The sequence below is a fragment of the Neomonachus schauinslandi genome, chromosome 14 (assembly GCF_002201575.2).
Source record: "Neomonachus schauinslandi chromosome 14, ASM220157v2, whole genome shotgun sequence".
Taxonomy (NCBI): domain Eukaryota; kingdom Metazoa; phylum Chordata; class Mammalia; order Carnivora; family Phocidae; genus Neomonachus; species Neomonachus schauinslandi.
Window position 1 is genome coordinate 64,028,872 of NC_058416.1, and position 14,197 is coordinate 64,043,068.

At 60.9% G+C, this 14,197-nt stretch overlaps 2 protein-coding genes across 2 annotated transcripts in view; both read right to left on the minus strand.

Moving 5' to 3' along the window:
• Positions 1-6,601: 6,601 nt before the first annotated feature.
• SLC25A1 (solute carrier family 25 member 1) lies at positions 6,602-10,010 on the minus strand. Its single transcript, XM_021690840.1, has 9 exons — positions 9,789-10,010; positions 9,336-9,443; positions 9,075-9,174; positions 8,853-8,991; positions 8,263-8,347; positions 7,992-8,096; positions 7,671-7,786; positions 7,515-7,588; positions 6,602-7,332 (listed from the first exon to the last, which is right to left on the minus strand). Exons 1-9 carry the CDS (start codon positions 9,871-9,873, stop codon positions 7,218-7,220), a joined length of 927 nt encoding a protein of 308 aa, XP_021546515.1. The 5' UTR covers positions 9,874-10,010; the 3' UTR covers positions 6,602-7,217.
• Positions 10,011-10,593: 583 nt separating this feature from the next.
• The window catches only part of CLTCL1 (clathrin heavy chain like 1), a 102,218-nt gene continuing 98,614 nt past the window's right edge, over positions 10,594-14,197 (minus strand). Inside the window, exons 31-32 of the mRNA XM_021690873.1 lie at positions 11,901-11,976; positions 10,594-11,129 (exon numbers count right to left, since the gene is read on the minus strand). Of these exons, the coding sequence (XP_021546548.1) occupies positions 11,011-11,129; positions 11,901-11,976 (195 nt within the window). The 3' untranslated portion in view covers positions 10,594-11,010. The remainder of the gene's footprint in view (positions 11,130-11,900; positions 11,977-14,197) is intronic.

A 14,197-nucleotide genomic window follows, 5' to 3' on the forward strand; every position in this document is an offset into this window, starting at 1 on the left:
TGGGGCTCATTGTGGCCTCTGCAGAGGGGCCCTTCCTACTCACCCCACTGCAACACTGGAGATCTCGGGGCACCTTCCTCTGCACATGCTCCGTCAACAATCCTAGTCAACACTGGATGCCCTCACTTCTGTTTCCCACACTGAAGAGCAGACCCGGCTGCTTCCAGGACTGGTCAAAGCTGGTCAGTGCCAAAAGAGAGGGACAGATGGGGGAGGGGGGAGAGCAGGGCCTCTGGGGGATTGGGAGAGGTTGGAGGAACATCAGGGGCCATGGGTGGAATGGATCTGCTGATGAACCCTGAGAGATCATTGGCTTTGGACAGTCAAAGACTGGAGTGCAAGGCAGGCCCAGCAAGGTCCAGGGTGGGTTTGGTGGTTAGGTCTCAGCAAGTGCAAAGATGGTGCCAGGGGGCGGTGTGTGGTCCCTCAGCATCCAGCAGAGCTGGCAGCCAGAGTGGAAGTGGGGAGGGGGTCCTCAGCACAGTTCAAGGCAGACTCAGGGTGGAGGTGGGGAGTCGGGCTCCTTAAGGCAGCACCCCTTTTTTCTCCAGCCCCTCCTCCCACATCCCCTCCTCTTCCCGGACCCCCTTTCTGGCCTCCCTCCCAGGCCCCGCAGGCGAGGCCATCAGGATTCCCCTGATTGCTTTCTTTCATCCTGGTGCCTTTCTCGGCAGCAAACGCCGCTAATGCCTCCTTTATCACGGAATTAGGGGATTTGGGGCCGATAGCACAAAGAGGCCCTCGATAGCGGCCATAATCAAACGCCAATCGGCCCGATCTTGAGCGGGACGGGGAAGAAAGCGAGCGCCAGGGATTAGCGCGGGACCCGCAGCCGGGCTGGGCCGAGATAGTATCGGCACGGTCGCGGGGCTGAAGCTGCCGGGGAGGGCCCGGCCGCGGCCGCGGAGAAAGGCCGGCTTAGCTGCTCAGCGCCGGGGATTCTGAAGCCATTAGAGGGGATTAGCACCCGGGTTAATCTGCTTTGGCCGCTCAATTGTCAGCAGGGAGTGCGCAAGCGGTGGAGGACACTTCTGACCCGAGTAGCCACGGAACCTCTGCAGTCCAGGCCCAGAAGCTGGTCTCGGTTTCCCCAGCTGACTGGGCCAAGCCTGGTCCTGAGGACCAGAGGTAAGGATGCACACCTCATTTCATCAGGCCAAAGGGCTGACGCATGGACCTGGCCCTCTAGGCCTGAGTGGAGCCAGGCTCTTGGCTCCAGCCTCCACCTTTGCCAGCCTTTTGGGGAGGTCGGGGAACACAGTCTCTGCCTATCCCTGGGGTCACCCTTCCCTTCTGTCCTCCCCCCACTCCACCTCTGGCCTTGATCACCCCTTGGAGCCCTGGGCGTCAGCTTCCCCACTGAGCTTGGCTTCCTCAGTAAAGCACACACCCTCTCCATCGTGACCAGGAGCCAGGTGACCGACTGGAGGATGCTGATGGAGACTGGCAAGGAGCCACCGCTTGCAGAACCTCCATCTTTCCCTTGGGGTCCTTTTTAAGGGTCTGGGCCCCTGAGGGGCATATTTGCTGATCTATTCAGTCAGGACTGATATGTTGCCACCTGCTGCCTCCCCACTGCTGTCATCTTCTGCCCTCTCTCACTAGCTAGGTCCTAGATAGTTCATTTGTCTCTGCCTGGGTTTTCCCATCTGGGAAACAGGGCTGGCTGAGAGGAAAGGTCCAGCCAGGAGGCACCACTGCCCAGTTGAACAGCCTGTGCTCGCTGCTGCCTTCCATAGGGACACCCCAAGCCCCTAAGCCTCCTCCTGGGTTGCTAATGACAGGCCCCTGGAGTGGGAGACTCAGAGGGGTGTCAGTGCACCATAGGCCTCCCCCTCCATGGGGATGTGGCAAGGCCACTGTGCCTTACATGAACCCATGGCTGGCAGCAGACAGCTGGTCTGAAGCTGGCCAGGGAGGCAGGACCGGAAGGGAGGTAGCCGTGGAGAGGCTGGTGGAGCCCTCTTCGTCCCATCCCCTGACCCTATCTCCTTCCACATGGCTGAGGCTGGGGGCACTGAAGCAAAGACCTGCAGTGGGGAGGAAAAGACACAGTCGCAAGTCCTTCCTTCCTTCACTTGGCAAACATCTCTGGAGCCCAGGCTCTGCGGAGTGGACACGGGTGAGCCACAGGCCCAAGCTCTGCCCTCCGGGAGCTCGGGTCTGAGTACACAGGAAGGTAACCAGGTGAGGGGGCTGTGCGGGAAAAGGGGAACAGTCCCTCTACCTGTACAGAGGTCTGGCAGGACCTGAGAACAGTGTGAATAACAAGGTAAAGGTCGGGGGCGAAGAAGAGTGTTCGAGGAAGAGGGAGCAGCGCGTGCCGCCCGTCTGGGGGTGAGGCAGAAAGCAGGCTGCCGCGGGGGAAGTCCAGCCCTGGGAAACAGCCATCTCCAGGCGGGGGTGCGGGAGCTCGGGGGATGTACTCTCCGGCCGGCGTGTCAGGAGAGGCCGCTGGCAGCGTCCAACGTGGGCCGTCGGTCGCCGGAACAGGCGCCTCAGTGACTCGGGAGAGTGTTGGGGGACTGCAGGCGAGGGCGGGCATTGGCGGTGAAATACGAGGGTGGGGACTGGTGGTACTGACTGCGAGGGACCCGCCTTCCGACACCCCAGCCACCCTGACCCGCAGCTGAGCCCGCGGGGAGCGCGTGAGCGAGCCCACGCTGGCCGGGAGCGCGCCCGTGACGCCATCAGCACGAGCCGCCCCGACTTCCGGGCGCGAGTGTCCCCGTCCCGGGCCGCCGCGGTTCCTGATCGCGCGCGGGCGGCCTGGCCACCGCCTACCCTGCTCTCACCGCGTGTCCCCAAGGCCGGGAAAATCTGGTTCCTTCTTCACAAATGGACCCAGGAAACCCCCCTGGGTGCCTTCTGCGCCCACGGGCCCCCGTCCCTCTAACGGCGAGTGCTGAGAGAGGCCCTGATGGTCTGCGGCCTTTAGCAGCCTGCCTGGGGGCGCAAACGAACGACCATGAGGGTGGACCCTTCTTCACTCGGCCCTGGCAAGCACAGCCTCTTTCCCGTGACCTGGTCGGGATAAGCCTCCTGGTCACAATCGCGGGCAGTTTATTTACCCTGCCTCCATCACAGCCACTGGGGGCAGTCTCCTGGACACCGAGAGCAGGCCGTCCCTCGTCAGGCCATCGGGCGGCGCGGGTGCGGAGGGCGCTGCGGGGCTTCGGTCACCCTGTGTAGGGCACCCAGGGGCAGATAAACAGGCTGGCCCGGGAGCTTCAGCCGCACCGACCCGGTCAGCGTGGTAAAACTGCCCAAGGCCCCAGAGTCTTCAGTGCTTTTCAGCCAGGGGCGGGGCGGCAGGCCACTGTAGGCATCTGAGCACTGCTTAGAGCAGAGGGGGTGGGATGCTTTATCCCTTGAGGTCACGTCAGGAGACGACACCCCTGTGGCCAAGCCTCCCAGGTCAGGCCTAGTCAGTGGAGGATTCCGTGGGGAGGTGGGCATGGCCTGCCAGGAGACAAAGGTGACAACAGTTGGGGCTTGGTCAGGGTTTGACCCAAAATGAGTGGGGCTGGGGTTTGGAGAAGGGGAGTTTGCCCCAGGGATATTTGCCAGGTGGGTGTGGGCAGAGGGGAGAAACAAGACCACACCAGGGGCCACCTTTTTTCCATGGGTCACCCACACCATTGGCCTAGGTCAAGTTCACCCACAATCCTGAGTGTTGTCTGTGGCCCTCCAGTTGTCCTTTCAGGCCAGTTCTTTACTGTGCATGCATCTAAGTCCTTGTCCCTAGGGTGTCGAGTCCCTGTTCCCAGATCTTGATGTGGCAGGAGCTCCCCTAGACCCCCTGATTCTGTGCCCCTTACCAAAGACCCTTGCCCAGGGAATCTGAGAACTTGCAGGAAGTAAAAAGAAAGGAAATAACTCTGGCATCCTCAACTGAGATTGTGTTTGCTATGAAGGCTAAGGGCACAACCCGAAAAACAGAGTTGTCTTTGTTGGCTAAAAGGACACAGACCCATTTGTCAGGAGTGACTGTTTTTGTGTGTACTAAGCTCTAACTGCCATTCATCACCTACACAAGGACATGGAAAAATCCAGGGGACGCCTGTGCAGTAGTGGCAGGGGCAGGGGGTGGGTTCAAAGAAGCAGGGGAGCTGGAGGACAGCTGCCTGAGGCCTCTGCCTAGGGGGGTAGGACACCATTCTTCAGCCCCACAGCAGTGATGACAGGGCCAGAGATTGGCCAAGCCCTGCCCCAGGAGTAGCCACCACCTCACCCTCTGCTCCCTTGCCCTGTCTCTGAGGCCATTGTCCCTCCTGGCTACATTACATTAGGATTCCAGGTCAAGGCCATGCTAGATGGTGAAGGCTGCCTGAGGCTGAGCGGAGGCTGGCTGTGGCTTCCAGTCCAGCACAGAGGTTCTGGCTGTGGGTGGGACATGGTGCCCTGGAGTCTCCACCCTCCTCAGCTCACATCTCTCCTCTGATAAGCAGACCCAGCCACCTCCTGGGGTTCCCCCCACCCCACCCGCTACCCCACCACTGGTCTGTGTCCAGGTAGGGGACCAGGCTGGAAGTTGTGTCTGTTCTACCTCCCATTTCCTTGAAGATCTGCACACATCTCTGCCCCTATGCCCCCACTGCCACAAGGACAAGGGTCCCCTGCCACTGTCCTCCTCCCTGCAGCCTTTGGGGTCTTAGTTAAACGCAGCTGGGCTCCCTCCCTCCAGGTCCCTGCCTGCTCACTTCCCTCAGCTTGGACATCACAAGCTCTTTCCTGCATACAGGATACCTTGCCCCTCCTGCTCCCCTTCCCTCAGGTCTCAGCTCCAAGAACTGAGGCCGCCTACTAATTCAGGTAATGTGTGAAGGGGGTGGAGTTGCCTCCACCAGAGTGTGTGGCTCTTCTGTAACCACAGCCCCAGGAAACTCAACCCAGCTGTCTTTTCTGGCTGGGCTACCACGTCGTGCTGGGAGACACAGGAGAGGGGACCTGGACTATGGTAGGGCTCCTGATCCTCCTGAAGAGAGAGGAATGGGGGCTAGGTTGCTCCTGGGTGGGGGTCCCCATGCCCTACTCTCAGACCAGTGCAGTCTCAGCCCCATCCTCCCAGTGAAGGGTGAAGGGGACAGGATTCTGGGATGCTAGTGTGTAGTCAGTGAATGGTTACCATTCCTGGAGGTCAGTACTGGGAGCATTGAGTCCCCTCAGGGCTCAGCTGCTGGGCTTTGCCTGCTCTAGGAACTACCTGGAACTCTGGCTGACTGTAAATAACCTTCCACAACCCAAAGAAAAAAGCTACACATGCAAGGGCTTACTGTGTTAGGCATTGTTCTAAGCACTTTATACGGATGGACTGGGTTTTTCTGTCACCCCATTTCACAGATTAGGAAATTGAAGTTAGGTGACTTGCCCAAGGTCACACAGTGAACAAATGAGAAGCCAGGGCTCTTTCTGTTCCCCACCACAGCCCAGAGATGCTGTCTGCTGTGTGCTCCCCTAGCCTCAGTGGCCTATGCCATGGGCCAGCACTGCCTATCACCACGGCAAAGCTCCTGAGGCCCAGAAAGGAGCCAGTGGCCTGTGTCTGGGTCTGCATGCGCCAGTATGTGTGTGTGGGAGACAGCCCCTGGCCCCTGTGGGCAGGCAAACTTTGCTCTAGGGCCCTTTCTCCTCAGTTGCGGCTAGGACTGGTTACCTCCCAAGAGCACTGAGTATGCACTGCCCAGTCCTATAAAACCATTTTCCTTGTACCCCTAAGCCCACAATTGTCCCTTGGATCTGTCCCAGATCCCTAGACCAGGGATCTGGATGTTGTAGGAGCTTGCAGGGGTAGGGCACTCTCCCCTAAAAGGAGCAGCTCTAGGGACCAGACCTGCTTGGTGGGAGGCTTCTGTTGGCAAGTTATTTCCCAATCTGAACCAAAGCCTTGAATGACTCTTACCCATGGATCACTTGGACAGCAAAGTGCCTTCTGCCCCTGCACAGCCAGGGGCCCCGGTTTATCCCATCCTGCTCTCGGGGCTCTTCCACTTTGGCCCTGGGTTGTGGTTCCCAGCTCCGGATCTGGGGGGAAGGAGGGGCCCTGGGGCCCTGGTCAGGCAGTTCTACCCCATCCTGCCCCAGGGCAGCTGTCTCTCGACCAGGGTAAAGGAGTGAGCAAAGGTCCCCTGCTCAGAGCCTCAGAAATTAGATGCCCCAAAGCACTTCCCCACAAGCAGACCACAGAGAAACTGTGAGGGAGTAGTAGAAGGTGAGCTAGGCCACAGGCTGAGGGGCAGTTGAGGGCCCCGAAGCACTGTCTCCCAGGCCCAACCCCTGGGGTGGGAGAGTTCTCCACTCTGCCCACTCAGTGCTGCCTGCCAGGTGATCCTGAGGGCATGTCCACTAACTGACCCTGCAGAACCTTGCTCACAGGCCACAAGCATGGCCTGGACAGAGTCCAAATGTTCCTCGGCATGATGGTGCCAGGCCTCTTGGGGTCTGATGCTGTGGCCACAGCTGGCTCACCCACTAGCCTGCCTGCCGCCCTGCTTCCCTGTTCCCCTGCCAGTGTTCTCTGGTGAGGGGGTGGACCTGCTCTTTACAGAGGCATGGACAATCATTATCCACCCACAGATGGGCCCACACAGGGACAGGAGGCTGCGACAGGATCCGGTTTATTCTGCCATGGGAGGGTGGTCGTGAGAGTGGCAGGTGCCACCCTGTCCCGGGCGGAGGGAGGGCCCAAGGGCCACTTAAGGCCAGTGGCGGGAGAAGCAGGGGGCATGTAGCCCCTGGAATGCGGTGAGGCCAGGCTGAGGCCCAGAGGCAGCTGTGGTAGGCCGGGGCAGGTGCCCCTGCTGCCCAGGGTGGAAGGCACCGGGCTGGGACCGGGCCATGGCTACAGGGCCGTGGACCCAAGCCACATGGGCACCCCGGGAAGTGGGGCACAAGGTCACATGACACGGAACATGAAACACAGGCACACGGCTCATGAGTAAGCACATGGACAAGTGGGCACAGATTCACAGGCCAGAGGGACACCCAGCCTTGGCCAGACACATGGACACAATGGTGGTGTCCTAACACACCACGGGACACCCGGCACTAAGGGACATGTGGACTCAATGGCTGCAGAGGACAGACCCAGGCCATGGAGTGCAAGGAACAGGGAAAAGGGGCCTTTTGGCACGACTGCACTAGAATCGTGAGAAGAGGGCAGTGGGGACTGGTCTGGAGGCACCTCGGCCAACCCCCATGCAGACCCCCTCGGGGACTCAGTCTGTCTTCCACACTTTGTTGAGTAGCTTCACCACTTCATCGTAGATGACAAACACGATGGCCACGTCCAGGCAGACCCGGCCCAGGCGGGGGATGGTGCCCTTGTAGAATCTGGGGTTGTGGGCAGGGAGAGGTAGGAGGTGAGAAGGCAGATGAAGAACAGTGTCCCTGTACAGTGAGGGTGGGTCCAGACATCAGAGGGACAAGGGCAAGAAACTAAAGGTAAGGACTCCCTGAGGGATAGTCGGGCTGGCAGCGGGTGGGGACCACAGCCCTGCCCCTCTCCTACTCACGCCTTGAGCCCCTCATTCCTCAGGATCTGCAAGCCACAGTCCCATGTATTCCGGTATTTGTGCGCCTCCAAGCCCTGCAGGACAGCAGTGTGCCACAGGGTTCAGCGGCTAGCCCCTGTCACAAACTCCCTACCCCCTTCCTGGCCCCACCCCCACCTGCATCCGGGTCTTGATCACGTCCAGAGGAGTGTTCCCGAAGACACTGGCTGCGCCAGCGACAGCTCCAAACACTCCGGTGATCAGTGGGTTCATGGGCTTGTTGGGGTTGTCCCCTGGATGTGGGTGGGAGATGCAATCAGAAAGTGATGGGAAGGCAAAGGGGAGAGCTCTTCAGGGCTGGGGAGGAGCATGGAAAAGAGCCTATCAATGTGAGGACCCCAGGAGGCCAGGTCCTGGCAGGGAAGACTGAAGAGGAGGAGCCTAACCCAGAGTGGTTGGAAGTGGGGTCTTGGGGGTGCAGACCCAACAGATACGTACCCCTGTACCAGTTTCGCAGGGAGGTCATGACGAAGAAGCGGATGGCCTGGTTAGATCCCTGCTTCAGCACGGTGGCTGTGAGGCCCTGGTAGGTTCCCTTCAGCCCTAGGGGCAGACAGGCATGGGAGTCATACTGGTGCCTCCCAGGCCCTAGCTGGGACTGGGGAGTGGGGAGAGTGGCACACCAGAGCACCAAAGCAGGAAGGGGAAGTTCAGGCCAGCCTGGCCAAGGTCCCTGGCCCTACCTGAGGAGGAAGCCATTATGGCTCACCTTGTTCTCGCACAATCTCCCTGACCCCGTGGAAGAATCCTCTGTACTTGGGGTTGGGGGAGGTCTGGTCGTGGATGAACTTCACCTGTGAGAGGAAAGCAAAGGCCCTAGCTCCCAGGATGCCCCTGGAAGGGCATACTTGGCCCTTTGGCTTGCAGGCCCAGGGCCCACAAAGATCTGATCAGGGCTGGAGGTGCAGCTCTTCACCTGGAAACAGGGCCTCCCAGGTCACCACAGGACACAAAGACCCCAGCAAACAAGAGGGCTGGCCTTACTAAAGAGTCTCTGCAGTTACGTTTGCTGGTATTTCCTACAGCTTAGGCAGGAAACATGTTATCTTACGTTTTCTGTTTATAAAAGTGTTTTTTTAAAAAACCCCAATGTCAGTTGTCCCACTGCCTTTGGGACAGAGTCCAGTCTCCAGAGGAGGCCCTTCCTGCACACCTCCTGCACCCAGCTCCCCAGGCAGTTTCCCCTGCGCACCTTGCCCTGCTCCTGCAGGACCTTCTCTACCTTGCTGGTCTCCTAGGATGACCCCAGGCACCCTAGCGCCCCTCCGCACACCTTCTCCCTACTGGGACCCTCCCCACCTTGATGGTCTCCATGGGGCACACGACCACTACGGCTTCCGCCACACCAGCACCCAGGCCGCACAGCAGTCCCCGGGTGCTGTCCAGGCGTCCCTGGGGATCTCGCATGTGGTTGCTGAGGAACTCAAACATCCCGAACCTGGGAACAGGAGGCAGTGGGGTGAGAGGGGTTACAGCCGCCCGGCCCGGATGCCTTCCCTCGACCACCCCAGCCCGCCTCACCTGACGGCCGCTTTGGGGATGGAGCCGTAGAGCAGGGAGCTGAGGCCTCGGTACAGGCCCAGGACGCCATGGCTGCGGACCGTCTGCCGCACACAGTCCCCTGGAGGAGGGGGCGTTCAGCGACCCCAGCCGCCCTAGAGACCCGCCCCCCGCAGTTCCCCGCAGCCCGCCAAGGCTGCTCCCCGAGCGCAGGGCCGGCCCTCTCGGTGGCGCACCGCCCCTACGCCTTCGCCCCCGTCCCCCCGGCAGCCCCCTACTCACCAATACCCCGGTACCGCGGAGGGTGCGAGCGCTCGTCCAGCTGCAACTGTGTCTTCACGTATTCGGTGGGGAAGGTGATGCAAATTTCAATGCCGCCCGCCAGGCCGCCTGAGGAGACCAGGGACCCGGACCCTAAGACCACAGCCCCGCGGCCGAGCCGTCCGGCCCGCCGCTGCTGGCGCCCCGGCCCCTCCCCCGCCCCGGACTTTGTCCCGCGCCTGTGGTGTAGGGGAGGCCCGGCAGCGTCCCCTGCCCCACCCACGTTGTCCTGGCTAGGCGCGGAGGGGCGACGAGCCGAGCGATCCCCCACGCGCTGGCTGGGGACCCGGGCCGAGCCCCACCCCTCGCCCGACCCGGAAGTGGGGCGGGGCCTCGGCGTCCCGGGCCCACCCGGAAGCACCGTGGGGCCAACGGAGGGGGCAAATCTGGGGTCCGTGCCCCGGAGGGGCCCACCTGCCAGGATCGCCTTCCCCGGGTGCGTCAGCTTGGCCTTTCCGGACGCGGGTGCGGCGGCCGCCAGAGCGCGGGGCTTGGCCATGGCAGGCGGGGAGGCGGGGAGGCGGGGCGTCCGGCGTCGGCCTCGGGTCCAAGCCCCCTGCTCTCCGCGCTCGGTCCGCGGCGGCGGCGGCGGCCGGTTAAGGCCCGGGGGGCGGAGCGGTCGCGTCAGCTCCCGGGCTCCGCCCCGCGTGGTCCGAGCCGGGCCCCGCCCCCGGCCCGCCCCGCGCCGGCCGGGAAACTGAGGCCGGGGCGGGGCGAACGAGGCAGGCGCCGGGGTGGGATCGATAGCCCAGCCAATGACCGAGCTCAGGGTCCTTGGGAGGCGGTGCTGTGCTCGGGCCTGGATCTGTGGGTCAAGGTGCAGTTTCTAAAACCCGCCCCGGCATCAGGCAGAATCCAGTACGGGAAGGAGCAGGTCTCAGGATCGTGGCATCTGCCTGAGCGACCGGGATCCCCGGAGATCGGGGGTGGAGAGACAGGCAGACCCCACCCCCCACCCCCGGGGCACATGGGGCTAGTCCCATCCCTGACGTTTGAGGGTTTGGCATTCCGACACCCAACAGGCTGTGCGGCTACCATCCCCCCGCTACGGTATTTAGAGCTCCATGCAGAGAACTCAGGAAAAAGATCCCCAGTACACCCTGGCTATCTCCCCCTGAGCAGCTTGTTCCCTGGGCAGACGCGGGTTCCCATTCCAAAGAGGCCCCAGCAAATCTTTTGTCCCCTGCTACCCACACCAGCACCAAGCAGGGAAGCTTTGCCTTGATAAACCGACTTTAATATTCATGATCGGTAGGAGACTCAGGGCCAGGTTAGAAGGTCCGTTCAGTTGTGTCTGGCAAAGTGGCCTGGAGGTGGCAGCTCCGTCAGTGCTGAGCGAAAACTGGGTGCCCCTCCCACCAAGGGCAGGGAATCCCTGCCCAGAACTCGCCAGGAATGCCTGGCTCCAGCCAGAGGGCCTGGAGGCAAGAGTCCACCAGAGCTGGTCTTCTTGGGCAGTCAGTGGCTACCCTGGCCTCCCCAGGCTTGGAGATGGCTTAGAGGCTGCCACCACTGGGCCTCAGCAAAAATAAACAATGTCCAGGTGTCCCCGCCTCCCATCAGGGTCCTCTGTGCTTGTGGGATGACACACTCCTTGAGGTTAACCCCATAGAGGCGTGTTGCCACTGAGCGCCCGCTACACGCTGAAGCCGTACACAGGAGGCTGGGCGAAGGCAGGTGCAGCAGCATATCCATAGGGGAAGCCGGCAGGGGCAGGGCCTGCAGCAGGGCCCGCTGTCAGCATCAGCTGCTGGCCTGCAGAGGGAGAAGCAGAGGGTGAGCAGAGCTCCTGCTGCCCCCGAGTGGCCAGGGGCCCAAGGAGCAGGGTGGCAGACCAGCCCTGACCACCCAAGGCTCAGGCACTGGAGAACAGGTGCCTGGGGGCAAGGGCAGTGGGAGTTGCTGTTGTGGGGCCAGCTACAGAGGCTGGCCAGGCTAGGGGGTAAGCTAGTCCCCAAATGGAACACTTACTTAGCTCAACTGGCTGGGTCTCAATCATGCCCATCAAAATCTAAAAAAACCAGATTGACATTAATGGTGGTGGTAGGGGGGCACAATGACCCTGAGGAGGACACAGCTGGTGGGAGACGTGCTGCGTGCTCACACCACACCCTCAGGCCTTTGTTAGTCCCGCAACACACTCCAGAACCCAACAGCCTTTTGGTGCAGCGGACACCAACTAATCTGTCTGCTCGATGGCCAGGCCATCCAGGCAGGCTCTGCAGTCACAGCCAGCAGCAGGCAGAGCAGCACACGGCAGCAGCTCAGACTGGGGCAGCTGCTAGGCACAAGGAGCAAGCAGGGGCACCCTCACAGAAGGCAGGTACCCTGAGAAAAGGGAGGACAATGGCCGTGTCTCTTCAACATTCCTGGGTCCACTGACCTTCTCCACACCCAGCAGCCGTTGTGGTCCTTCCGTGCCCCACCCTGTCCGTTCCCTCTCTGATCTGAAGCCCAGCCAGGGAAGGGCAATGTGAATGACCTTCCTTACTCACCCCTCCCTAGGGGTAAGGGGATGCCACCTACCAAATAGGAAAGGGGCGGGCTCCACCACATGCTCCTCTCGCTTGCGCAGGCTCTCCGAAGCGTCCAGTCTGTCTACCTGCCAAGAGGTTAGAGCGCTGGAGTGCCTGCCGGACAGGAGGCAGCACACAGCCTCCAGGAAAGTCAGGGCGGGGGCTGGTTGGAGGGCAGACGCTGTACCAGTGACTACTGCCCTGCTCCACAGGAAGGTGAAGCCTCTGTAACTGGGTAGACATGGAGTGCCCAAGGGGGCCCTGGTGACCCTCCCACTGTTCCAGCCCGGTACTTTTCATGCGGGCCCCTGGCGGCACGGGGCAGCAGAGCACGGCCGGTGACTGCAGGCTGCATGTGCAGAGCAGCTCACGGGGCTGGCCCTCCTCTGGATACAGGCGCACCGCCAAGACGACAGAGCACTTCCTACATCTAGCCAGTCCACGCTGCCCACCCTTCCTGAGGAGACCAGTCACCTGACATCTGGGACATCCCACCTGGTAGAGCGGATGTGCCACCTCAGAGATGGGGGCAGCGACAGCCATCTGAGGACAGGCTGCCTCCTTGCTCTTCCTCAAGGCTTCACCAAGGGCTACCCCATGCAGTACCCACAGGCTGGGGCAGACACTCGGATGGGGAGGGAACAGAGCAAGATGGTGTCAGGGGCCTGAGGGGCAGAGAGCACTGTCCTAGTGGTGGCGATAGCAACTGTGTGTCTGGGACACCCCCCGCCCCCTGCCCTGGCCCCACCAAAACAAGGACTTGAGTCAGAAAGAAGAAAAAATTATGTGCCCTGTGTGCACTCGGGCCAGGGAGAGATCAGGTCAGGCACCAGAACCCTAGCAGAAGCAGCCCTGCTACTGGCCCTCTGCACTCCTCTCCCCTTCCCTCCTTGGGACAAGAGCTGAGGTGAGGAAGGAGCAAGACAGTGCAGTGGCCTCGCAATCCATACTCTCTTCCTTCAGCTGGCTCCCACCCAAGCTGAGGTCTAAGCTAGGCCTGCATCCTCCACTGAGAGAGCCAGGGGGCTCAGGGATGCGGGTTTTTCTCAGAGGGATGGTCCTCAAGCTTCCCAAATGAATCAAGAGGCCCTGGGCCCGGTTCTCCAGGCAGGAAGGGGCTGTGGCCTTCTTGTCTGGGCCTCTCGACCTCACAGCAGTCTAGTCTGTTGGGCCCCAGGCCAGCTAAGGACCAGCCCACATCCCACCACTGCCTAAGAAACCTCTATTGAGCCCACCCTATCCCCAACATGACAGGCATCGGGTCTGGTGCTGGTGCAGGCATGTGGGGCAGCAGCGATGCTGGGAGCCGTGGTAGCCCCTGCCTTCGTCCTAGGACTAGGGGAGGTGTCTGGGGACCCTGGGTTAGGGAGCAGGTCCTTCCAGCAGGAAGGCAGCTGTAGCCCAAGCACACTGTTCTACCCTGAAGTAGCTATGCAGCTGCAGTACTGACATGGCTGCCAGGATGACCTCCATCATTCATCACAGAGAGGGAGTGTGTTTCCGCCCCTAGTCCTCGAGGCCCCCTGGAGGTCCCAACACCTGCAGCAATGAAGGTCTGAGCGATGTGAGTTCCTCTTATGTTAACCCATGGGCCTCAACTCTAGGAAGATATTCAAGCCATATGTACCCTTCTTTATGCAGGGGCACAGGAGACAGACTATGGCTAAGACAATTTAGGGATGGGAAAAGCAGAAACCATGGGACAGGTTCTGAAGACAAGCTCCACACAGCACAGACACTTCCTTTAGGGAGCTGCTATCCACTGTGGTTGAGGAACCAAGGACTCTTGTAAATCCAACCAGTCTATGTACCCTAGTAGCCTGCAGATCAGGCCACATGGCCAGGACTGCCCCTCTCCTGTCCCCTGAAGAACCTCGGGACACCTCCCACTCAGATGTGCTGTGTGAATGGGACTAGGACACACTCTGGCAGTCCCTCCTCCTGTAGCAGGGAGATGGTCTTGAATGACCCATGGAACAGTCCTTGACAGGGGCTGGGCAGCTCCCAGGAGGCACTGCAGGTGGCAGAAAGAGCAAGCCCTCACAGGCCAAAGCTGGCAGTGCCAGACACCCCCCACCTGTGCACTTCTTATTTCTTCTCTAACCACACTAACCCCTGCAGGCCCCTCCCCTCACACCACTGAAAGAGACCCTCAGCCTAGGGGCTTCTTAGCATTGTGGGCCCTCCATGTGCCTGGAAGAACATTAGGTGTATGGCTGGATGGGCCAGTAGGTGCTGCTGAGTGGCAGCTTTTCTGCAGGCTTAGAAACAAACCAGACTAGGTGACAAGGGTCTCTGGACAGTGCC